Consider the following 26,329-nt stretch of genomic DNA (forward strand, 5'->3'; position numbering starts at 1 on the left):
AATGCGCACTGAAGGTGGTTGGGATTGGATTTCCTGAAACTTCCGCCTTCTGTCAAAGAAAAACATTGAGACTGAGTCGTTAAAGAGGTAGAAAGAGTTACAGAAATCAATCCTGGAGGTGTTCCAGAAGAATTACAGCCGATTGTAAATTACAGTAACATTTCCATTCTATTGCTCACAGTGTGTGTTAAAGTAACATTTTCAGTCTGTTGCTCTATGTGAGTTACAGTAACATTTCCATTCTGTTGCTCTGAGTTACAGTAATATTCCCATTTTGTTGATCTGTGTGTGAGTTACAGTAACATTTCTATTCTATTGCTCACAGTGTGTGTTAAAGTAACATTTTCAGTCTATTGCTCTGTGTAAGTTACAGTAACATTTCCATTTTGTTGCTGAGTTACAGTAATATTCCCATTTTGTTGATCTGTGAGTTACAGTAACGTTTCCATTCTATTGCTCACAGTGTGTGTTAAAGTAACATTTTCAGTCTATTGCTCTGTGTGAGTTACAGTAACATTTCCATTCTGTTGCTCCGAGTTACAGTAATATTTCCATTCTATTGCTCAGTGTGAGTTACAGTAACATTTCCATTCTGTTGCTGTGTGAATTACAATAACATTTCCATTCTGTCGCTCAGTGTGTGAGTTACAGTAACATTTCCATTCTATTGCTGTGTGTGTGTGAGTTGCATTTATTGTTCTCTCATATTAAAGTTCCTCTCATCTTGATGTGTTTTCTTCTAGTTCCTAAGCACTGGATGTTTTCTTGCTGTTCAGGTGATGTCGGCAGCATTATGTGACAGTTCTACCTCTGCTAATAGCCCTGAAGGTGTTGCGGAGAAAGGAGGCCGCTCCTTCATTTTGTCCATTTTGAATCAGCTGATTGCTCCAAGTATCTTGCAGCCTGTTCTTCCTGACAGCGCAGAACAAGTGGTGGTTGTGACTGTGCAGCGGTACTTGGGAGACCGTATAAACGAGAAGGACTCCAGATCATTTCCTTTTTACTTTTATGACTTGACTGTGAGTGATGGTGTTTCTCAGATAAAGTGTCACCTGGCTCCTGACCTGAACTCTCTTGTGCACCGGAACTGGCTGAAGGCTGGAAGTGGCATCCATATCACCCGCTGTAGCCTGGTGTACGATGAGAAGAGGCTGAACCTTTGTTTTGTGCAGATTGAGGCACTGGAGCTGGTGGCAGCTCAGAGTGTGCCCACCTTGAATGTCCCTGGCTTGAGCACTGAGTGTCTCCACAGTCTGACTGCAACTCAGAGAGGAAAGGACCTTCTGAGGACTTTACAAGGTGAAACCCCCCTGAAAGGTGGAAAGGTCCATTATTTACCCCTATGGAATAATAATGACCCCTGTGGTGGAGAATGGAATGTCCTGAAAGGTCCACCCTTTCCAAATGTCCCTCTTGAAGGTGAGCTGTGCTTTGACTTTAAGCTTAAGATACATACACGGTGGCACAGTGGTTAGCACTGCAGCCTCAATGTGCCAGAGATCCAGGTTCGATTCCCGGCTTGGGTCACTGTCTTTGTGGAGTTTGCACATTCTCTCCGTGTCTGCATGGGTTTCCTCCGGGTGTTCCTGTTTCCTCCCAGAGTCCAAAAGATGTATTGGTTAGGTGTGATGAACTGAACAGGTGCCGAAGTGCCTCGACTTGGTGAATTTCACAGTAATTTCATTGCAGCCTTAATGTAAGCCTTACTTGTGACTAATAAAGTTTACTTTATAATATTATTGAACTTTTTTTATATAACTGATAATTGAATTAGGATTGCGAACAAAGAATAGTGCAGCACAGGAACATGCCCTTCGGCCCACAAGTCTGTGCTGACACGGGTGCCTCTGTAATCTAATATTTTCTTGCCTCTATGTTGTCCATATCCCTTTATTCTCTGCCTATTCATGTACCTATCCAGATGCCTCTTGAACATTATAAAATCTGCTCCATGACCACCTCCAGCAGTACGTTCCAGGCATTCACCATCCTCTGTGTGAAAAACCTGTCCCTTACATCTCTTTTAAACTTTTCCTCCCTCACTTTTGACCTATGCCCTCGAGTAATTGACTCTTTGACCCTGGGAAAAAGACTTTGACTATCCACTCTATCTAAGTCTGTCATCATCTTGTAACCTGGTCCTCTCACATCCTCCGACACTCCAATGAAAACAATTCAAAGTTGTCCAACCTCTCTTCATAGTCCATATCCTCCAAACCAGGCAATAACCTGGTAAATCTCTTCTGCACCCTTTCCAATGCATTGATATCCTCTCGGTATGTTTCTTCCCTCTTTGATGCTTTACTTGGGTTTGCACACCTAGATTTGACAAGAGTGGCAGTGCTGAGGTTTCATGGACTACCCTGCTTTTCTCACCTAGCACTGGGATTTGGGAGAAAGCCAGCCTGGGTTTGTTCAGGTCGATCCATGTTCAACTAATTGGTCTGAATTTGTTTTGCTGAGTTAACAGGGCTGATGCGGGGAATGTGGTGATTGTGGTGTACGTGGACTTCCAAAACGCTTTCGATAAATGCCACATAACAGACTAGTTTTCAGACTAATATTGCCCAATCTCGTCTGATCTCGGAAGCTAAGCAGACTCAGGCCTGGTTAGTACTTGGATGGGATGGGAGACCACCTGGGAAATCCAGGTACAGCAACCTTTTTGGCTGGCATGGTGGCACAGTGGTTAACTCTGCTGCCTCTCAGCTCCAGGGACCTGGGTTCGATTCCTGTCTTGGGTCACTGTCTGTGTGGAGTCTGCACATTCTCCCTGTGTCTGCGGAGTTTTCTCCCACAGTCCAAAGATGTGCAGGTTAGGTGCATTGTCCATGCTAAATTACCCATCGTGTCCTGGGATGTGTAGGTTAGAAGAATTAGCTGGGTAAATGCTTGGGGTTGTGGGGATTGGGCCTGGGGTGGGATTGTTGTCAGTACAGACTCAATGGGCTGAATGGCGTCCTTCTGCACTGTAGGGATTCTATGGATCGATTCTGTGAAACAGGCTTGCCAGCAAAGTTAGAGCCAAGAGCAGCATGGATCCAGAATTAGCGGAGTGACAGGAAACAGAGTTTAGGAGAGCCGGAGCAAGGTATATTTTTAACTGTGAAAATCCCCTAATCGTCACACACCGGCGCCTGTTCAGGTACAGTGAGGGAGAATTTAGCATGGCTGATGCATCCAACCAGCACATCTTTCGGACTGTGGGAAAAAACTGGAGCACCCAGAGGAAATCCACGCAACCACGGGGAGAATGTGCAGACTTCGCACAGTGACCAAAACTGGGGATTGAACCTGGGTCCCTGGTGCTTTGAGGCAGCTTTGCTAACCATTATGCCACCGTGCCACCCTCTACTGAGATTTACAAGGGACGCCTGCTTTTCCAGATGTACACTAATGACTGACATTGGGTGCAAAGGGCACAATTTCAAAATTTGCAGGCGACAAAATTTGGAAACATTGTGAAGATTTAGCGTGATTGTGATAGACTTTAAATGGAAGAGGCAGGTTTGAGGAATGAGCAGTTAAGTAGCAGATGGAATATAATGTGGAGATGTGTGAAGTAATTTATTTTGATAGGAAGAAAAAAGGAATGGTAATATAAAATAAAGAGTATAATTCTAAAGGTTTCACACCATTTTCCATTTTAGCATAATTGATGTGGGCCTGTCCTCGGCCCAGAGAATGCAAAATAGAGCACACCTGCCTGTCTCTTGTCTGTGTGTGCATGGCAACTCCATGGTGTATTAGGGTTTGGAGTTTCTGACCCTCACTCTTGAATTTAAGCTAATTCTGGCTTTCATCACATGCTTTAAAAGAAAGAAAGCTTCACCGTAGTGAAGGTTTCTTTACAGTAATGTTAAATAACTTTTTGTAAATAAATTTAACATAATAAGCTTTTAGCAAATAGTGTATTACATATTCTAATAGGTGCCAGAGAGTGGCAACTAGGAGATTTTCACAACTTCATTGCAATGTTAATATAAGCCTATTTGTGACAGTAAATAAACTTTCTGTACAGGTGAACTTTTCACTTTTCTTCCATAATTACCCATATCATACAATAAAATTACAAAGATTTAACCCAAAGCAAAAGTTAGTACATATAACAGTTAGGATTAGCAGAATCTAAACATCGTAGAATTATCGTAACTCAGGACCCACACCATTTATGTCAAGGTCTGCAAGACGTAACAGAAGGAGGCCATTCAGTCCATCAATTCTGCATTGACTCCAGAGTACCTTGCCCAGGCCTTCTCCCCTGCCTTATCCCCATAACTAGTCCTAAGATATGCGGGTTAGGTGCATTGGCCATGCTAAATTAATCCTAGGTTCAGTGGAATTAGCAGAATAAATATGTGGTGTTATGGTGATAGTTTGGGATTGTTGTTGGTGCAAGCTCGATGGACCGAATGGCCTCCTTCTGTACTGATGGAATTGTAATAATTATTCCCATGGCTAATCCATCCAACTTGCACATCTTGGGGCATGAAGGAGTAATTTAGCATAGCCAATCCACCTAACATGCACATCTTTTGAGTTTAGGAAGAAATTGGAGTACCAAGAGATTCACACAGACACGGGTGCTATAGTGGTTAGCACTGCTGCCTCACAGTGTCAGGGACCCGAGTTTGATCCCTGGCTTGCGTCACTGTCTGTGTGGGGTCTGCACATTCTCCCCGTGTATTCGTGAGTTTCCTTCGGGTGCTCCAGTTTCCTCCCACAGTCTGTAAGATGTGCAGGTTAGGTGCATTGACCCGACCAGGCGCCGGAGTGTGGTGACAAGGCAAATTTAACAGTAACTTAATTGCAGTGTTAACTTAAGCCTTACTTGTGACTACTAAATAAACTTTAACTTTTAACTTTAACTCTAAATGTGTGAACTTCACACAGAGTCTCCCAAAGGCAGAATCAAACCTGGGTCCCTGCCGCTGGGAGGCAGCAGTGCTAACCACTTTGCCACCGTACTACCACAGAGTGATTGCTAATTGAAATACACAGCAGTTAGCTGCGGAGAGAGGGACACAGTTAATGAGAGGAGTTTTACACTTGTGAGATTCTCCAACTCTGCCAAAATTGATGGCGTTCTGAATGGCCCCGTCTCCATGCTCAATGGCACAATACAATGCTATCCAAGTTTCAGCTCAATGGGTTTTAATTTGGGAAAAGTATAACACTTTATTCTCCTTGCTTTCTGACAGGTTTTAAACTCATTTCTCTCCAGCTCTTGGCAATGACCTGGAGAACAAAATTTGAATTTCCCCATCTTCTGGTACGAATAATGCACAAATCCAGATTACGCTATTATGGGCGACCTGGAACAAAGATGGACTTTCCTTATCAGGTCAGTGACCTTGGATGGTATTCCCTTCCTGGTGTCCAGAGGAGTCTGAATTCTGATCCAGTGGTTCTGTGATTCGCAGTGCACTGCTGGCTGCAATTCAAATTGGCGCCATTGATTACTTTGCAGTGTGGATCATTGGAAGGAGATGCAGGCCACATTATTTCAGGGGAAGGTGCATGGAGAAGTTGGATATGGTGGTGGTGGTGGCGACAGGCAGAGTAAGGAGCCACATTTGTGCCCTGTGACTTCGCCCCCCTCTCTGGCTGCCAGCTAGATGGACATCTTGATTGTTGGCAACATCAAGGCAGGAGTTGCGAGTCAAGGACACATGTGGTGACCGGCCCCAGTGATTGGGAGAGGCCAACAGTCAGGAGGAGGGACATGGGAGGAAGGTAAGGATCCCCTGAGCATCTGGGCACAGTGGCGCAGTGCTTAGCACTGTTGCCTCACAGTGCTGGGGTCCTGGGTTCAATTCTGGCCTTGGGTCACTCTCTGCGTGGAGTTTACCCATTCTCCCCTCGTCTGCGTGGGTTTCCTTCAGGTGCTCCAGTTTCCTCCCACAATCCAAAGATGTGCGGGCTAGGTGGATTAACCATGTTAAATTGTCCCTTAGTGTCAGGGGGATTAGCAGGGTAAATGTGTGAGGTTACAGAAACAGGGTCTGGGTGGGATTGTGGTTAGTACAGACTTAATGGGCTGAAAGGCCTCCTTCTGTACTGTAGGGAGTCTATGGATTCTATCCTATGTAAGCACTCCCACTCATCCTTTGGAATTCTCTGAAGCTCTCCACCTCTTTATTCCTCTCCCCTCCTGTATTCCTTCAAACTTGCCTCTTTGACAATCTGTTGTGATGTTGCTCTGTGTGCCTTGGAACCTAATTTTCCTTCCTAACACAAAGTGCTATATAAATGAAGTTGTTTAGAAGCACAGGGAGTGCTGGAACAGCAACCTAGCCTTGTCAGACTGGCAGCTCCCACTCCCTGCTGGCTGTCCTGGCCTGTGGGAACCCCACCAGCAACAGCTAAATTCCAGTTGAGCTGCCAATGGCACTATGGGAGCCTGATTTAAACATGCTAATGAGAGCGCTGCTGCCTCTGCACATCTGGACACTCAGCCTTCGCAATATCCAAACTATGTCAAGAATGGCAGCCATGTACATGGCATGTTGGATTATGTTCAGCGTTAACACTGTTTGAACCCCTGTCCTACATCCTGTTACAGGGAGGGCCTTGGATAAATGCAGAGAATATTAAGCCTAAGCACCAGATTGTCTTGTGTGCAGTGTCCGCAATTGACTTTAATTTACCTTCAATAATATTCTTACCTGCTTCAGGATAACTTCATTTATATAGTGCCTTAAGTGTTAGGAAACAAAATTAGATACTGAGGAATATGGAGCAATATCAAAACAGATTGCCAAAAGCTTGGTCAGAGAGGCAGGTTTTAAGGAGGGATTTTTAACCCACATCCAACTGTTTATACTGGACCCTTTGATTTCCCTTACAAGCAAGGCAATCATTTTCTTCTCCTCCTCTGGAGCTGTGACTTCTCTTTTAAGTTCTCCTTTGATCTGAGTTATGAGGAACCTTGACCTTGTGATTTGGGGCATTGAATACCCCCTGTCAAGGTGGGGGTGTGCTTTCTGTCCCGTGGGCTTTGCCGGTGTCTAAGACGTTTTCTCCTTGCCGTAGGCCTACCTGGAAGTAGCTGACGAGTCTGGTATGATGCCACTGGTCCTGTGGAATGCGCTGTGCCCTGAATGGTACCAGTCCCTGCACATTGGCACTGTCCTCCTGTTGCATCGTTACTCAATTAAACGCAGTTACCAGATGAGAACCTGGGCCACTCCATGCGACCCACAGATAAAGAGCCTTCGAACCATCGGTGAGAATACTGTATTCGGTTGTGACTGTTAGGTGGACAGTGAGTATTAACAAGTATTATTCCGCTGTCCATTTATTTACCCCATATTCTTTGTTCTGCGAGCACAGAAACTGACAAGCTGATCATCTGATTAACCTCACAGCCCACTGGTCTCTGGCCGTGACCCTGATGGTTTCCATCTTTATTTATCTCACCGATTACGTCTTTCTCTCCCTCTGACCTTGCCTGTAACCATATCTTTCTCTTTTTAAATTTGCTCCATTTCTTGTTCTGCTGAGTCCTTCTCCATCCACGGTGGCACAGTGGTTAGCACTGCTGCCTCTCAGCACCAGGGACCCAGGTTTGATTCCCGGCTTCGGTCACTGTCTAGTGTGGAGTTTGCATGTTCTCCCCGTGTCTGAATGGGTTTCTTCCGGGTGCTCTGATTTCCGCCCACAGTCTAAAGATGTATGGGTTAGATGCATTGGCCATGCTTGAATTGCACATTAGCGTCCCGGGACACGAAATTTAGAGGAATTAGCAGGGTAAATATGTGAGATTAGAGGGAGAGGGCATGGGTGGAATTATTGTCAGTGCAGACTCGATGGGCCAAATGACCTCCTTCTGCACTGTAGGGATTCTTTGATTTCTGCCTGATCCTTCTTCATGGTACAGTGGCATAATGGTTAGCACTGCTGCCTCACAGCGCCAGGGGCCCAGGTTCAATTCCAGCCTTGGGTCACTGTCCGTGTGGAGTTTATACATTCTCCTCATGTCTGCGTTTGTTTCCTCCGGTTTCCTCCCACAAACCAAAGACGTGCAGGTTAGGTACATTGGCCATGCTAAATTGCCCATTAGCGTCCTGGGATGTGTAGGTTAGGGGGATTAGCAGGTAAGTATGTAGGGTTATGGGGACAGATTGTGGGGGCGGATTGTGGTCGGTGCAGACTCAATGGGCCATATGGCCTCCTTCTGCACTGTAGGATTTCTATGATTTTGATCCCTGGCCACCAATCTCTGATTGTTTCCACTTCTATCATCTCTCCCTCGTTCCCGTTGCTTTTTCCTTCATTGGGTGTCTCTTGCTTAAGCCCTGCCTGTCTTCTATCTCTGTCTCTCTCGAATTGCTGAAAGGTCAGTGTACCAAGAATCTGGCTGAAAAGGAAGACATGTTGCGGAAGCTTTTCATTGCGTACTCTTCAGGGCAAACACAAGAATACCAAATTTCAATCAATCACACCAATTTATACTGCAGGAGTAAAGGTTGCTGATTGGTTGGCATGTCGACTCTAATTGGCTTTGGGCTCCCCAAGCTCCCAGGTAATTTTTAAAAGGCGGAACGCTTGAACATGTTCCTTTTGTTTGCAGCGGACATGTATGCCACTTCGAGCAAGTGTTAATGAGTTTAGTTATGAGTTGACTGATCTAATGCTAAGTGAATAACTTAATGTGGCTATTGGCGCACTTAGAATTGTATAGCAAGCATTGCAGAATCACATCTAATGATAAATATTATGTTCTGAGTTTTATAAATGCAGGCTGGTTGAGTATAGTTTATTTTCTGCCTATTGTGAAAGACTGAGAGAATAAGTTCTCCAAGGAGCAAGGACGAATGGTGCATCGGTTTACCATCAAGTCTGACAAATGGCTACAGAGCCCTCCCTTTGGTGTTGAACCAGAATATTAATCTGGGTTGTGTGCTCGATTCTCCAATGTGAGACTGAAACCCCTGGCCCTCAACTTAAGGGAACTGACATTTAAGCCAAGGCTTTTGCAGTATATTCTGATAGGTAGGGTCCTAGCTCAACAAGTAGTATGTAGCTCATTGTTGTTCTGTGCTGGTAGGCTGCATGTTGCAGGCATTTAAGCATCAACAGTACTCACCTTCCATTTTTAAATCTTGCTCCTTTCCATTCTGTACCTAATCTCTTCACACATGATGAATATTTACCCCATCCAACATCATTCAAAAAGATGAACTCATTATTATCTGATTGCTATTGGTAAGAACTTCTTGCTGTGTGTAGTCATGCTAGGTGCTATATAAATGCAAGCCTTTAAGCTGGACATGTCTCTGCAGTGAGAGAGAGATTGCATGTGTGTATCACGCATTGAGCAAACTCTGGCTTTATGATTTTCTCTGTAGCTTAGTTCAGTGACCCTCCTGTTACGAGGCTGTTACGATGGTTTTCTTGTTGTATTTAAAACCATCATTACCCTCAAGTAAACCAATAAAGTAATGGAGTGGTTTAAAGATGAACTTTAATATAGCTATAGGACTCCATATGTCCATTCAAAGTAAAAGATTCAGAAATACATAGGCAATTAAAGACTCAATATCAATTACAAGTAATTAGCATATACCAATAACGCAATAGGAGTTATCCCTATCCAGTCACAGTTCATTCAATCCTACAGTGCAGAAGGAGGCCATTTGCCCATCGAGCCTGCACCAACTATAATCCCACTCAGGCCTATCCCATAACGCCATGCATTTACCCTGGCTGGTGCCCCTGGCACTAACAGGCATTTTAGCATAGCCAATCCACCTAACCCTACACATCTTTGGAGTTTGAGAGGAAACCGGAGCACTCGGAGAAAATCCACGCAGACACAGGGAGAATGTGCAAACTCCACACAGTGACCAAGCCTGGAATTGAACCCGGGTCCCTGGCGCAATGAGGCAGCAGTGCTAGCCACTGTGCCACCATGCCGCCCCTTATGCCGTTCTGGTTACATCATGCACGCGTAAGAGTACAATGTCCAATTAAAACTTGTGCATGTTATATATCATCAAGAAATGACAGCTATATCTCTGACCAACAGTATCTCAACCTTCCTTTCCATTGTTCCCTGTTCTAGAGGGCAATCATGAATTTCAGATGCACATTATTTGATTACATAGTCCCTGAGCCTTACCTGGGCTTACTTTAATCAAAACCTGTCATTTGCACATAGCAATCCCTATGTGACTGAGATTCAGCTTGCAGCTTATGTGATCTTTAGATGTGTCTGATTTTTTTTAACCCTTTTACCTCCAGAGTGTTACTGGGTCTTGTATCCCACTCCCCACTCTACCCCCACACCCCAGCTCTTCGGGAGACGTTTATTTTTGTGCCGTTTTCATTTACATTCCGATTTCAGAGATTTGCCTGAATCCGCGAGATCCTCGCGCAGAAATCCAGATTGTGCCAACTGAGCAGGTCAAAGCGGAATGGAAGTTGCCTGACATCAAGTACAATTTCATCACCAGGTACTGTTCCAGTGATAGATTCTGTGTAAAATTCACTGATGCTGCATCTTGCTGTGAGCATGAAGCCACACCCATATATTTCTGTGTTTCCACACTTGTGATAAAACTGACAACTGGTTGCAGCACATTCTGCAGTGAGATATGGTCACCCTCCAATTGTAAATTGTTATATAGTGTAAGTTGTTATAAACCAGGTCAGAAACTCCAAGATGTTTTATGAAGTCAGCGTGGACCATAAGTTTTGCACTTTGAATTTGGCCAGGATAAGCATGAGATGCTTCACTCAGGTATGATTCAAGTGACCCACTGGGCAGCTTTTATCAAACAAAATTAACTTAAGTATTTGTGGGTGGCACATAATTAGCGCTGTTGCCTCACAGTGGCAGGTATTCAGATTCAATTCACAGCTTGGGTCACTGACTGTGTGGAGTTTGCACATTCTCCCCGTGTCTGCGTGGGTTTCCTCCGGGTGCTCTAGTTTTCTTCTGCACTCCAGAGATGTGTGGCTTAGGTGAGGGTTTGGCCATGCTAAATTGTCCCTTTATCAGGGAGACAAGCCAGGGTAAATGCACGGGATTATGGGGTTAGGGTCTGGGTGAGTTTGTGGTCTGTGCAGACTTGATGGGCTGAATGGCCTCCTGCGGTATTGCAGGATTCTATGATTCTATTCTAAGTCAATTAACATCTAAGAAGTTAGCAATAACTTTAACTAATTTCAAACAAGGGAAAAAACAATATTGGAAAACCTTATCAGCTAAATACTGTTCCAACCAAACGAACCCCAAAAACAAGCACCTCTGCCACAGGTTTAACACACAAAACAAGGATGCTCACGCGATGCTGGAACTCAGTCCTTTGGCTGGACTCTGCAGCTTTCTTGACACACACTCAGACAAGCTTGAAGTCAAAACTGCTTCCCAAAACACCAAAAAGAGAGAAAAACAGAACACTGCATCCAGCATGAAGTAAAAACACCTAACTTCCAGCAGATCTTGAGGTAGAGATGATGCCACTACTGGCCTCTCGCCAGCAAATTGCCAACGGCAGTATTTTCACTCCAGGAAGGCAAGAACATCTGTTTCCAGCTAGCCAGCAGAATTTCCAATACCAGCGGGCGAGAGAGAGAGAGAGAGAGAAACCTGCCTGCAGCTAGAAAACCAGGACGGCCACTGACTCTGAGCCAAACTGAAAGGAAAACTTTTAAAAACAAACTGTCCAAGGGCACCTGTCCTATCCATCATTCTTTCTCCAACAATACTGTGTGCAGTTTTGGGCGCCGTACTTATGCAAGGATATTTTGGCCTTGGAGGGAGTGCAGAGGAGATTTACTAGGCTGATACCGGAGTTGAGGGGGTTGAGCTATGAGGAGAGGCTGAATAAACTAGGCTTGTACTCGTTAGAGTTTAGAAGAATGAGGGGAGATCTCATTGAGACGTATAAGATGATGAATGGGATGGATAGGATAGAGGTGGAGAGACTCTTCCCGCTCAGAAAGGATAGTAGGACTAGGGGGCACAACCTCAAGATAAAGGGGGGGCGGTTTAGAACGGAGTTGAGGAAGAACTTCTTCACTCAAAGGGTGGTGAATCTCTGGAATTCTCTGTCCGTTGAAGTGGTGGAGGCTACCTCGCTAAATATTTTTAAGACGCGGGTTGATGGGTTTTTGATAAGAGAGGGGATTAAGGGTTATGGGGAGAGGGCGGGAATGTGGAACTGAGCCACGACAGATCAGCCATGATCTTATTGAATGGCGGGGCAGGCTCGAAGGGCTACATGGCCTACTCCTGCTCCTATTTCTTATGTTCTTATGTTCTAATTCAGAGTCATAAAAATCTCAATCTCTGGATGAGGCCTTGAGTAAAAAATAAACAAAACCACATTTAAACCATTTAAGCAGCAATAAAAGGACTTCTAAGCAGACAGCTGCTGCCACAATGAAAAAAAGAGTTTGCTCACAACCTGCAGAGATCATGATTTAAAAAAAAACATTTCTTAAAGGTACAGTGGCATCACAACCTGGATTTAAAGAAATGTTTTCCTTTAACCACTGACTCTTCTGCTTATTAAACAAGTTGCAGTTATTTTGGAAATTGTCTCCATGCTGGTTCAAAATGTAATCCACTGACCATTCTGCCTTTCCCCTCTTCGTCCTGCTGTCATGTCACAATCAGTCCAGCTGGTGTGACAGGATTTAAGTGAAAGACATGAACTGTCCTTGCGCAAACTGTTTACCCGATGTGAATGGGTGAGTTAGTTACAGAACAATATTCAAGTGCTACCTTATCATGCCCTTAGGATCTGTTACAGCACGCAAGGAAGCCATTTAGCCCATCATGCCTGTACTGGCTCTCTGAGTGAGCTATTCACCTCATGTCATTTCCCTGCCTTCTTCCTATAATCTTGCACATTCTTCCTTTTGGACAATAGTCCAATTCCCACTGGGAGGCCTCAATTGAATCTGCCTCCACCACACCTCAAGCAGTGCATTTCAGATGCTAACCACTCGCTGCATGAAAAGGATTTTCCCCAAGTCACCACTACTCTTTTCCACATTGCCTTAAATCTTGTTCCTGATTTATCCACTAATAGGAACAGTTTGATCTTATCTGCTCTGCCCGATCCATCCTGGTTTTGAAGACCTCGATCAAATTCCTCTTCGTCCAACCTTCTCTTCCTTAAGGAAAATAGTCCTAACTTCTCCAATCTGTGTATAGTAGAACCATGGAATCCCTGCAGTATCGAAGAAGGCCTTTTGGCCCATCGGGCCTGCACCAGGCCCAGCCCCCACCTAATCCCTGTAACCCTATGCATTTACCATGGCTCGTCCATGCATCCCTGGACATTAAGGGGCAATTTAGCATGGCCAGTCCGCCACTTTGGAGTGTGGGAGGAAACCGGAGCACCAGGAGAAAACCAACGCAGACACGGGGAGAGTGTGCAGACTTCGCACAGACAGTGACCCAAGGCCAGAATTGAATCTGGGCCCTGACGCTGCGAGGCAGTAGTGCCAACCATTGTGCCATCGTGTCAAAGCTCCCCAACCCTGGAACCATTCTCATGACTCTTTTCAGCAAGGGTATCTCAAAATGTTTTGAACCCTGCTTTTTTTTTGCAGAATAGTCACTGTCATTATGTTGGCAAACTTTGAAACTAGTTTGTGCGCAGTTGAATGAATTGACCACCCACGTTGTTTTACTGTTGTTTTGTTAGGGGTGAAACGTCAGCCTCCCACTGTTATCGGTGACCTACATGTTCAAGGTTGTGATAGATGGATTTTTGATCAGTAAGGGAATCACGCGTTATGGGGTTAAGGCAGGAAAGTGGAGTTGACAATTATCACATCAGATCAGTCATGATCTCATTGAATGGTAGTGCAGACTCAATGGGCCAAATGGCCTACTTCTGCTTCTGTGTCTTATGGTTTAATGGATCTTGCACGTCCAGCTGAACAAGCAGCTGGAGTCTAACACAGCTCCAACTGAAGGCGCTTCTGACAATGTGGCACTCCTGCAAGGTTGCACTAATTTACCATCCTCTGCAATTGCTTTGATCCCAAACTCTATGGGATATGGTGATGTGGTGGCTATCGGACAAGCAACCCGTAGATCATGTGTTCAAATCCCACTATGTGGCAACAATAGGACCTGGGTGGGATTGTGGTCAGTGTAGACTGGAAGGGCTGAATGGCCTCATTCTGCACTCTAGGGATTCTATAAGTCTGTGACTAATTTTTCTTCCTCAACTTTCTCGCACACCTCTTTATTTTAGTTCTAATTGATGTTCTTTTGCCAGCATTAGACCTGAGGCTGTCCAACTCTTACACACAGAAGATAATTCTTTTATTTAGAGATACAGTTGTTGCTGGCAACTGCACCCTTTATTAGAAAATAAATGACTAAGCCAGTGGCAATTCCATCTTTGATAAATCACCTCACTACATATTTAAAATAGGTTTATTTATTTATTCATGTCACAAGTAGGTTTACATTAACACTGTAATGAAGCTACTGTGAAAATTCCCGAGTCGCCGCTGTTCGGGTACACCGAGGGAGAATTTATCATTGCCAATGCATCTAATCAGCCCATCTTTCAGACTGTGGGAGGAAACCAGAACACCGGGAGGAAACCTGGGCAGGCATGAGGAGAACGTGCAAATTTCACACGGAAAGTGACCCAAGCTGGGAATCGAACCCAGGTCCTTGGCGCCGAGAGGCAGCAGTGCTAACCACTGTGCCACCATGCCACTCCACCACTGCGCTACTGTGCCGCCCCATGTCAGGCTATAACACAATATTATTCAAACCTTATTCAAACACAATGGCCAGAATTTTACCAGCCCCCCCTGCCGTGGGAATCGGAGCAGACGAGGGTGGAACATAGAAGATCCGCTGACTTTGGGTGGAATTTTATGGTTTCAGAATGAGGGAGGCCATAAAATCCCACCCATAAGATCCCGTGGGGGTTTGACAGGGTAGATGGTGAAATGTTTTCACGAGTGGAAGAGTCAAACAAGGGGACATAACTACAAGATCAAAGGCAGGTCATTTTAAAACTGAGCTGTGTAGAAATTTCTTCTCGCAAAGGGTGGTGAATCTCTGGAATTCTCTGCCCCAAAGGGTGGTGGAAGCTGGATCATTATAAATATTAAAAGTGGAGATGATAAAAATTGAATAGGTTGAGAAATAGAGGATGATGGGGAAATAGCACGGTGGCACAGTGGTTAGCACTGCTGCTTTACAGCTCCAGGGACCTGGGTTCAATTCCTGGCTTGGGTCACTGTCTGCGTGGAGTTTGCACATTCTCCTCGTGTCTGTGTGGGTTTCCTCCGGGTGCTCCGGTTTCCTCCCACACTGCAAAGATGTTAGGTTGATTGGCCATGCTAAAATTGCCCCTTAGTGACCTGAGATGCATAGATTAGCGGAATTAGCAGGTAAAATATGTAGGGATAGGGGGGTAGGGCCTGGGTGGGATTGTGGTCAGTGCAGACTCGATGGGCCAAATGGCCTCTCTCTGCACTGTAGGGTTTCTATGATCTATTCTATGAGGTCAGCATAGATCAGTCATGATGGTATTGAATGTTGAGGCAGCTTGAGGGGCCTGGGAACCTCACTCCTGCTTCTATTTCTTATGTTCATTAAAAATGTACCACTAAGCATTTCTCTGCATTTTACTACACCCACCTGCAATCTCTCCAGGTCACTGTACTCTGGCAATAATACAGTCAGTTCTAGACATGGTTTAGAGAGATATTTCACCTTAATGTGTCTCTTCAGATTGGAGCTGGATACACTGCCAGATGGTTACACGTGTGATGTCATCGGACTCGTCACCTTTGTGGGAAGATGTCAGAGAGTAAGGAGGGAAGGTAATCTTTCAAAGTGTCGATGTCGGGAGAAACACGGCTTCATGGTAATAAGTAAAAACCCGGTTAACTTTCTTCCTCCCCCTTTCATTGTGACACAGATGGCAGTGAGAATTTCTACTTGTATCGCTGGGTTCATGCTGTAGATGGCAGCACCGAGCAACCATTTGTACTTGAAGTGTTTGCAACTTCGCAACCAGAAACCTTTCAACAAATTCATCCGAGTAAGTAATGTTTTGCCTTTCGGGTGATTAGATTTCTGATCTAACAACCAACAAGAGCAATGTGCATTTTTGTGGTGTCTTTAACAATAAGACCACAAGATATAGGAGCAGAATTAGGCCATTTGGCCCATCGAGTCTGCTGCGCCATTCAGTCATGGCTGATAAGATTCTCGACCCCATTCCTTTTCCCTGTAACCTTTGATCCACTTACCAATCAAGAACCTATCTATCTTTGTCTTAAGTACAATCAATGACCTAGCCCCACAGCCTTCTGTGACACTGAATCCCACAGATTCACCACCCTCTGACTGAAGAAATTCCTCCTCATTTCAGTTCTAAAGAATCGTCGCTTTACCCTGAGGCTGTGCCCTCAGATTATAGTCTCTTCTACTAACGGAAACTTCTTCCCCACATCCATTCTATCCAGGCCTTTCAGTATTCTGTAAATCTCAATTAAATTCCCCCTCATCCTTCTAAACCCCATCAAGTACAGAACCGGAGTCCTCAAATTCTCCTCATGTGGCAAGCCTTTCATTCCCGGGATCATTTTCGTAAACCTCTTCCGGACCCTCTCCAAGGCCAGCACGTCCATCCTTTAAATATAGGGCCCAAAATTGCTCATGAAGATTCACGAAAGTGAAAATCTGAAATAAAGACAGTTGATGCTTGTCAGTCAGTGTCCATGCAGAGAAAAACAAGAGTTATTGTTTCAGGCAGGTAATCTTTCATCAGAACAGGAGTGAAGTCTGAGGAAAGGTAGTTGACCTGAACCTCACTTTCTCTCCCTACAGATGCTGCCAGACCTACTGAGTATTTCAAGTGTTTACTGTTTGAGCTGGTATTTGTATATTAACTTTAATGAGAACATAGCATGTGAATGTCACTCAGTGCTACACCTGTGAGAGCCAAGGCTTGTGCAATCTTGATAAGGTTAATTTCAATGTGACCATACCTGATCCTAACTCAGTGGCTGCCTGTCTAATAGCGGAGATTATAAGTTAATGGAATGAAATGGGGAACATGGATTAGAAGAGACCATACTGTTATTTTTGGCTCTAACACTGTACAGTTGCGGCAGACAAGTTCAAACTTCCCAAGCCAGCCAGAGCCACGAGCATAATCATTCACACCGAGGAAAAGGGAACACACACATTCGAATAGGCCACTCGGCCCCGCAAGACTACTGCACCATTCAATAAGATGATGGCTGATTTGAATGGAAGCGCAACTCCACATTCCCACTTTCCCCCTGATAACGTTTCACCCCCTTGCTTATCAAGAATCTATCTAATTTTGCCTTAACAGATATCCCAAGACTTTGCATCAAACATCTTTTGAGGAAGAGAATTCCAAAGTGTCTCAATCCCCTGAGATAATTTCCACCCCACCCCCCCATCTCTGTCCTAAATGGGCCTTATTTTGAAACAGTGAGCCTGAGATCCAGGTTCAACCCACAAGAGGAAACACCCTTCACACACCCACACAGCCAAGCCTGTGTGTGTGACACGCAACCTTCCATCAGCCCTGTCACAGAGTAATCGTGCAGAAAGCACCATAGGGATGTGGAGAACTATGTTTCCACCAGTGAGCTAATGCATAGAGTGGCAGGCATCAGTGCCTGAGGAGACTAACCAAATAATTAATAACCTCAGAGAGAATCTTGACTCAGCTAGTATCAGTGAATTAACAAAATTACAGTCCATGCCCCCTAGCATTCCCTGGGATTTGAGCGCATAAGTCAAGGCTGACTATCCAGTGTATTACTGAGGGAGTGCTGCAGTGTCAGAGGTGCTGTGTATCCAAATGATATATTAAACCGAGACCCCATCTGCTCTCCAAAATGGTCATTACAGATCCCAGGGTGCCATTTTGAAGAACCGGGGAATTTTCTCCAGAGTTCTGGCCAATATTTATCTCGAGAAACAGGTTGTCTGTTCTTGATCACTTGCTGTTTGTGAGAGCAGCCCGCACACAGATTGAGTGCTGTTTTGCCTACTTACTACACTTAGAGCCACAGAGTCAAAGAGGTTTACAGCATGGAAACAGGCCCTTCGGCCCAACTTGTCCATGCTGCCATTTTGTTTAAACCCCTAAGCTAGTTCCAATTGCCCACATTTGGCTCATGTCCGTCTATACCCATCGTACCCATGTAACTGTCTAAATGCTTTTTAAAAGACAAAATTGTACCCGCCTCCACTACTACCTCTGGCAGCTTGTTCCAGACACTCACCACCCTCTGTGTGAAAAAAATTGCCCCTCTGGACACTTTTGTATCTCTCCCCTCTCACCTTAAACTTATGCCCTCTAGTTTTAGACTCCTCTACCTTTGGGAAAAGATATTGACAGTCTAGTTGATCTATGCCCCTCATTATTTTAAAGATCTCTATAAGATCACCCCTCAGCCTTCAATGCTCCAGAGAAAAGAAACCAGGTATAAAGTGCTTTGGAATGCCCTGTGGTTGTGAAAGATGCTATATAAATGCAAATCAAGCTATCTTATTTTCATAAAAATCATAGAATCCCTACAGTGCAGAACGAGGCCCTTTGGCCCATTAGGTCAGCACCGACTCTCCAAAAGAGCATTCTACCCATGCCCTCCTTTCCATTGCCATCCCTGTAAGTTTGTCATTTACCATGGTCGATCCACCTACCCCGCACATTTTTGGGCTGTGGGAGGAAACTGGAGCTTGGCAACTATCATCTATTGTAAGAACCCATCTGGTTCATTAATGTCCTTTAGGGAAAGAAATCTGCCTTCCCTACCCAGTCTGACCTACAGGTGACTCCAGGCCCACAGTTTTTTTTATTCATTCATGGGACATGGGTGTCACTGACTGGTCAGCATTTATTCCCCAAAAATATGTGATTGCCTCTCAACTGCCCTCTGAAATGGCCCAGTGAGCCATTCAGTTCAAGGGTAATTATGGATGGGTTACAGATGTGACACCCACATCCCATGGAAGAATAAAGAGAAAGAAAAGTTCTTTAATGTCTGCGCTAATAGACGCCATTAAATTCATTCGGTATAATAAGCCTTTTTGATTTAATCTCCCAAAAATGTACCACTAAACATTTCTCTGGATCAAACTTCACCCACCAACAGTCTACCCGCAAGATGAAGGAGCAGAAATAGACCATGCAGCCCATCGAGTCTGCTCTGCCATTCAATGAGGTCATGACTGATGTGATAATCCTCAACTCCACTTTCCTGCCTTATCCCTGTAGCCCTGGATTCCCTGACTCTGATTAAAACCCTGTCTATCTCAGCCTTGAACATACTTAACAACCCAGCTCTGCAGCCCCTCTGTGACAAAGAATTCCGCAGATTCACTCCCCTCTGAGAGAAGAAATTCCCCCTCGCCTTTTAGCTGGATATATTCTGGCACCTCCTCCCCAAGCCATGTGATCACTCCTGCCTCTTACTTTGAGGTTCTGTGCAACAAGCTCTCCATCAATCCATCCTCTTTTAAGAAACTGATGAGAACCCCACCTCTTCGACCTTGCTTTTGCGTACCCGTCCCAGTAATTATTTTCTTGGGTTAGTGTCAAATCAATATCTGGTTTGCTATCTTGTAATGTGCCTTGGGATATTTTACTGCCTCAAAGGCACTATATGAATGCAGGTTCATCGTGGTACTTAGAACAAAAACAGGAACTTTGACCCACAAATGCTGCTTTTGTGTGTGGGAGCTTGTATAAACACTGAGAAAAAGGGATATTTTAATTGTTCTGAACTCTAAGGAGTAATGGAGGAGAGTTGACAGCTGAACCTATCACCTTTAAACTAGTCAAGTTACAGAAAAAGCAACCTATCGCTTACCTCAGGATATCTTAGTCCCACCTTAACCCTCAAGTCAACATAAAGTATCTCACTGTTTCAATGAACAGGGGTGTACTTCTGGTGTCTTGGCCAATAATTTGCCCCCAAACAACACCACAAAGTGTATAGATTATGCAGTCATTATCGCATTGGTGTTTGTGAGAGCTTCCTGTGTTCAAATTCCTGCGTTCCCCTTAGTTAAAGGGTCAGTCACGAGGGGACCTAGGTTCAAGGTGAGGGGCAGGAGGTTTAGGGGGGATGCTTTTTTACTCAGAGGGTGATGATGATCTGGAATGCACTGCCTGGGAGGGTGGTGGAGGTGGCTTGCCTCACATCCTTTGAAAAGCACCTAAATGAGCACTTGGCACAGAACACTCAGGACAATGGGCCAAGTGCTGATAAATGGGATGAGGTGGGAGATCAGGTGTTTCTTGCATGTTGGTGCAAACTCGATGGGCCGAAGGGTCTCTTCTGCATTGTGTGATTCTATGAAATTGGGCTGCTGCGTTTCCTTTGTTCCAATACTCTGGTGCTGCTGAGGTGCTGTAAACAGGGAACTCTCTCGACTCATGTGCAAATATGTCTTCCATACAGTGACTTACTTGGTGTGCACCCAGATGAGGGTCGTTCGAGAATTGCGACCGGGTGGAACAGTTACCACTGTTCCCTATCTTACAACCTCCAATGAAAGTCAGATATTTATTTCAGGTGGGTTATGTAATCTTTCATCTCTGTGCACTTGTAAGAAATTTTCACCATTTCAAGGGGTGCTCCTTTGGTGCTGACAAGCGCTCGTTTGTATTAAAGAAGGCAGCTCTCCAAGGGCGTCACCATCTCGCGGGCAATCAGCGATGGGCAACAAATGCTGACCTTACTGGTGCTGCCCACATCCTGTGACTGGACAAAAAAAAGAGAACTTGGGCAAAACCACAAGTTAATTTTGATGATTTCCGTTTTGAAGTCCTTTACTCGAGGTGCCATATGTGAACTTCATGGGCACATTAGTGGGTGGCATGGTGGCATAGCAGTTAGCACTGCTGCCTCACGGCGCCAGGGGCCCAGACTCGATTTCCGGCTTGGGGTCACTGTGCAGACTCTGCACAGTCTCCCCGTGTTTGTGTGGGTTTCCTCTGGGAGCTCCAGTTTCCTCCCATAGTCCAAAAGACGTGCTGGTTAGGTGCATTTGCCATGCTAAATTCTCCCTCAGTGTACCTGAACAGGCACTGGAGAGGCAACTGGGGGATTTTCACAGTAACTTCATTGTTGTGTTAAGGTAAGGCTACTTACAACATTAACAAATATACTTAAGCTAATATGATGCAGAAGGAGGCCATTTGGTCTGTCATGTCTATGCCAGCCCTTGGAGCAGTCCAATTAGTCCCATCTTCTTGCTCTTTCACCATAACCCTGCAATTTGTCTCTTCTTTTGAGGTATTTATCCAATGTCCTTTTGAACTTGCTCCCACTGCCTTTTCAGGCAGTGCGTGTGGATCATAGAAAATCACTGCACAAAAAGGGCAAGATGCTAGCATATTGTAACGTCACAGGCACGGTAATCTAGCAGCCTGGGCCAATGCCCTGGGAGCATGGGTTCGTATCGCACCACGGCGGCTAGTGGAATTTAAATATAACTTGGGATTCGAGAGCTAGGCTGTGTAATGGTGGCCATGGCAATCGACCTGGTCCTTCAGGGAAGGAAATCTGCCATTCTTATTGGGTCTGGCCTATATGTGACTCCAGGCCCACAGCAGTGCAGTTGGCCCACAATCATCTTCTGAAATGGCCCAGTGAACCACTCACATCAAGGGCAATTAGGGATAAGGCAACATATGTTTACACAGTCCACATCCCATGGAACAATATAAAAAAAAATGGGCGGCACAGCGGTTAGCATTGCTACGTCACTGTGGCAGGGACCCGGGTTCAATTCCGGTCTCGGATCACTGCCTGTGTGGAGTTTGCACATTCTCCCCATGTCTGCGTGGGTTTCCTCCGGGTGCTCCGGTTTCCTCCCATAGTCCAAAGATGTGCAGGTTAGATTGATTGGCCGTGTAAGTTGCCCCTTAGTGATAGGGGGATTAGGAGGGTAAATATAGGTAGGGTTACGGGGTTAGGGTGGTATTGTTGTCTGTGCAGGCTTGATGGGTTGAATGGTGGCCTTCTGCAGTGTAAATTCTATGAACTCTCCTCATCTCACCTCTTGGTCTTTTGCCAATAACTTTTGCTTGTTTGACATTGCATGTCAATCTCACAAAGATCTGTTGAGGGCAGAGAATGTCCGGCACGTGGTTGTGTACCTTTCCTCCGTATATTCTGCCCCACTATTGTGAAGAACTATTTGCTCCTTGAGCGAACCTGAAAGCTGCCAATAACTGGGTTGTCTTTAAACTATGACTCAGCTGTCTGTGCTATGCCACAGCGCTGGCTATTTTAATCAGCCTCATCTGATTAACTTTATACTGTCCTTCGCACGGCTGTTTGGTTCAGAGAGCACAGCACACATTTATTCAAGTAAATGGCAGAGCGTGAATAGAACCCTGTAATTTAATCATCGGATTCAAATGACTCACAATTCATTTGAGCTCCCCTCTGGTGGAGCCCTGTTGTCATTTGAAACCTGGATGAGTAAATTATACATTAATTATTCCCATTCATCCATAATCCTTTGTATAATCCGCCTGTTCAACAGTGAAGTTTCAACCCATGAAATACAGAAACAAAACACTGCTTAAAGCGTTAGGACTCGATCACTTTTGCTTGAGGTTTTGCCTATGTTGATGAACCCAGGTAATTCTGTATGAATAATTATCCATTGTTGGTCATGTCCTTTGTTCACCCATCCCCCGCCCGCCTACTTCTCATCTACGTGCGACTCCTTGTTGACATCGTTTGAAAATGTTAGTTTCCATATGGGCGATACCCAGCTGTACGTAACGCCACCCCCTCACAGTTCCTCCACTATCGCCCAATTATCAGACTTCTCGTCTGACATCCAGTACCAGATCAGCAGAAACTCTCTCCCGATCCATTAGTGAGGGTAGTTTGAAAATTCCATCCTGGTGCAACAGTTACCAATGTTTCCTAGATCACAGCCCCCAACGCAAGTCAGATATCTATCTCTGGCAGATAATCTTCATCACTGTGGAACTTTCACCATTTAGGATGGCACAGTGGTTAGCACCGCCGCCTCATAGTGCCAGGGACCGTGTTCATTTCCAGCCTCTGTGTGGGGTTGGCACATTCTCCCTGTGTCTGCGTGGGTTTCCTCTGTGCCAGTTTCCTCCCACACTCCAAAGGTGTGCGGGTTAGGTGGATTGGTCATGCTAAATTGCCCTTTAGTGTCGGGGGGATTAGCTAGGGTAAATACATGTGGTTATAAGGGTAGGACCTGGATGAGATTGTTGTTGGTGCAGGTTCGATGGCCTTCTGTAGGATTTTATGATTTTAAGAGGCGCTCCTTTGGCCTGCAAGCTGAAGGCAGCTCTCCAAACACTCCACCATCTCACGGGCAATCAGGGATGGGCAACAAATGCTGTTCATACTGTGACTGAACAAAAGAAAAGAGAGGTTGAATGTTACCACATGTTAATTTTGATGTTTTCCATTTTAAGATCCTTTTATTCAAAATGCCTCTGTGAACTTCATGTGAACCCAACTAATTATTGGGAAGACTGAAACCAGTGTCCTTGGTCCTTCCCACAACCTCAGTTACTTTAGCTTCCCTTTCCGCCTCTCTCCTTGGCAACTGTCAGAGGCTGAACCAGATGCTGACAAACAAATTGTCACATTTGACCCCGAGGTGACCACTGAACCATACCATTGCTAAGATATCCGTTCCCACCTCCGTGACACCTACTGTCTTCACACGATCTCAGCTCACCTCCTGCTGAAATCCTCATCCTTACCCTTGTCAGCTCTGGACTCGACCATCACAGTGTGGACCTCATTCTATTCTCTGTAAATTTCAGGTTCATCCAAAACCCTGCTGCCCAGGTTCTAAGTCACGCCAAGGCCCCCCTTTTCCTATCACCCCTGTGCTCATTGACTCATATTGGCTCCAAGGTCTTGCAACCTTAATTTTCAAATTTTCATCATAGAATCTCTACAATGCAGAAGGAGGCCATTCGATCCATCGAGTCTGTACTGACCACAATCCCATCCAGATCCTAACCCCGAAAATCCACATATTTACTCTGCTAATCCCCCGACACAAAGGAGCAATTTAGCATGGCCAATCAACCTAACCCACACATCTTTGGACTGTGGGAGGAAACCAGAGCACCCGGAGGAAACCCATGCAGACATGGGGAGAACAAGCAAATTCCACACAGACAGTGACCCAAGCAGGGAATCAAACCCGGGTCCCTGACACTGTGAGGCAGCAGTGCTAACCACTGTACCACCGTGTCGCCTTTTTTCGAATCCCTCAAAGACCTTGCCTCTCCCCATGCTATCTCATTCTGCTCTTGAGTGTTCCTATTTGAATTGCTTTGCTATTGGTCACTGTACATTCAGCTGGCTGGACCCTGTGCTCTGTAATTCCCTCCCTGACCCCTTCTCGTTCTTTCTGTCTTTCTTTAAGACTCTCCTCAAAGCCTACCACCTCGATAAAGCACTTAATCTCTGCTCTGATCTTGCCTGATGTTGCTCAGAAGTTTGCTTTATAATGCTCCTGTAAAGGGCTTGGGATGTTTTCTTGTGTTAAACATGCCATATAAATACAGATAGTTGTAGATGTTACGAATTGATATCTCTCGCAGGATCTCGTAACACCAAAACAGACCATCCTGTCCGTCGTCGACTCTTTGAAGGTGCTATCCAATCAGACTCATAGAGGTCTACAGCCTGGAAGTAGGTCCTTCAGCTCAACTTCTCCATGTCACTGTTTTTTTTGACCACTAAGCCAGTCCCAATTGCCCGCATTTGGCCCATATCTCTCAATACCCATCTTACCCATGTAACTTTTAAAAATGCTTTTTAAAAGACAAAATTGTACCCGCCTCCACTACTACGTCTGGCAGCTTGTTCCAGACACTAACCACACTCTCTGTGATAAAATTACCCCTCTGGACCCTTTTGTATATTTCCCCTCTCCCCTTAAACCTATGCCCTCTAGTTTTAGACTCTCCTGCCTTTGGGAAAAGATGTTGACTATCTAGCTGATCTGTGCCCCTCGTTATTTTATAGATCTCTATAAGATCACCCCAAAGTTTCCTACATTCCAGGGAAAAGAGTTCCAGTTTATCTAGCCTCCTTATAACTCAAACCATCAAATCCCGGTAGCATCCTGGTGAATCTTTTCTGCACTCTTTCTAGTTTAATAATATCCTTTCTATAATAGGGACCGGAACTGTACAAAGCATTCCAAGTAGTCTGATTACCCATCCCACCACCATCCCCCTCCTATAGCCCTGTAAATGGGTCCTTTTCAAGCCTGTATCCAATTCACTTTTGAAAATGAGTATAGAAGGTGCTGCCAACACTCTGTCAAAGAGTGCACTCTAGTTCAAAACTTTGCTGAATAAAATAAAAAATACTCGCATCACCCTCTGCTTGTCTTGAATGAGTATTATAGAGTCATAGCGGTTTACAGCATGGAAACAGGCCCTTTGGCTCAAATTGTCCATGCCGCTCTTTTTTTTAAAACCCCTGAGCTAATCCCAATTGCCAGCATTTGGCCCAAATCCCTCTATACCCATCAGACCCATACAACTATCTAAATGCTTTTTAAAAGACAAAATTGTACCCGCCTCTACTTCTTCCTCTGGCAGCTTGTTCCAGACACTCACCACGCTCTGTGTGAAAAAATTGCCAATCTGGACGCTTTTGTATCTCTCCGCTCTCACCTTAAACCTATGCCGTATAGTTTTCGTCTCCTCTACCTTTGGGAAAAGATATTGACTATCTAGCTGAGCTGTGCTCTCATTATTTTATAGACTTCTATAAGATCACCCTTCAGCTTCCTGTGCTCCAGAGAAAAAAGTCCCAGTCTATCCAGCCTCTCCTCATAACTCAATCCATCAAGTCCCGGTAACATCCTAGTAAATCTTTCCTGCAGTCTTTTTAGTTTAATAATATCCTTTTCATAATAGGGTGACCAGAACTGTACACAGTATTGCAAGTGTGGACCTTCCCAATGTCTTGTGCAACTTCAACAAGACGTCCCAACGCCCTTGAATTGATTGATGTACTGGCCCATTTCAGAGGGTATTTTAAGAGTCACCCACATTCCTGTGGATTTGGAGTCACATATAGGCCAGACCACGTAAGGAAGGCAGATTTCCTTCCTTGAAAGGACATTAGTGAGCCAGATGGGTTCTTATGACAATCAACAATGATTTCATGGTCATCATTAGACTTTTAATTCCTATAAAACAATGAGGGGCACAGATCAGCTTGATAGCCAATATCTTTTCCCAAAGGTAGGAGAGTCTAAAACTAGAGCTCATAGGTTTAAGGTGTG

The 26,329-nt window shown here is 44.9% G+C and overlaps 1 protein-coding gene across 3 annotated transcripts in view; it reads left to right on the forward strand.

Annotated features, from left to right (window-relative positions):
- Positions 1 to 26,329, forward strand: part of radx (RPA1 related single stranded DNA binding protein) — a 65,221-nt gene continuing 38,892 nt past the window's right edge. The window contains exons 1-8 of one of the 3 annotated variants that reach the window (XM_080187826.1): positions 1 to 87; positions 777 to 1,419; positions 5,202 to 5,344; positions 7,036 to 7,228; positions 10,352 to 10,460; positions 15,734 to 15,825; positions 15,924 to 16,046; positions 20,461 to 20,574. In XM_080187826.1, coding sequence (XP_080043952.1) covers positions 780 to 1,419; positions 5,202 to 5,344; positions 7,036 to 7,228; positions 10,352 to 10,460; positions 15,734 to 15,825; positions 15,924 to 16,046; positions 20,461 to 20,574 — 1,414 coding nt within the window. In that variant the 5' untranslated portion in view covers positions 1 to 87; positions 777 to 779. Of the gene's footprint in view, positions 145 to 743; positions 1,420 to 5,201; positions 5,345 to 7,035; positions 7,229 to 10,351; positions 10,461 to 15,733; positions 15,826 to 15,923; positions 16,047 to 20,460; positions 20,575 to 26,329 lie in introns of all 3 variants that reach the window. The other 2 variants (XM_080187824.1, XM_080187823.1) reach the window with 2 other exon arrangements.

Source organism: Carcharhinus amblyrhynchos, chromosome 4, assembly GCF_965287045.1.
Source record: "Carcharhinus amblyrhynchos chromosome 4, sCarAmb.v2.hapA, whole genome shotgun sequence".
Lineage (NCBI taxonomy): Eukaryota > Metazoa > Chordata > Chondrichthyes > Carcharhiniformes > Carcharhinidae > Carcharhinus > Carcharhinus amblyrhynchos.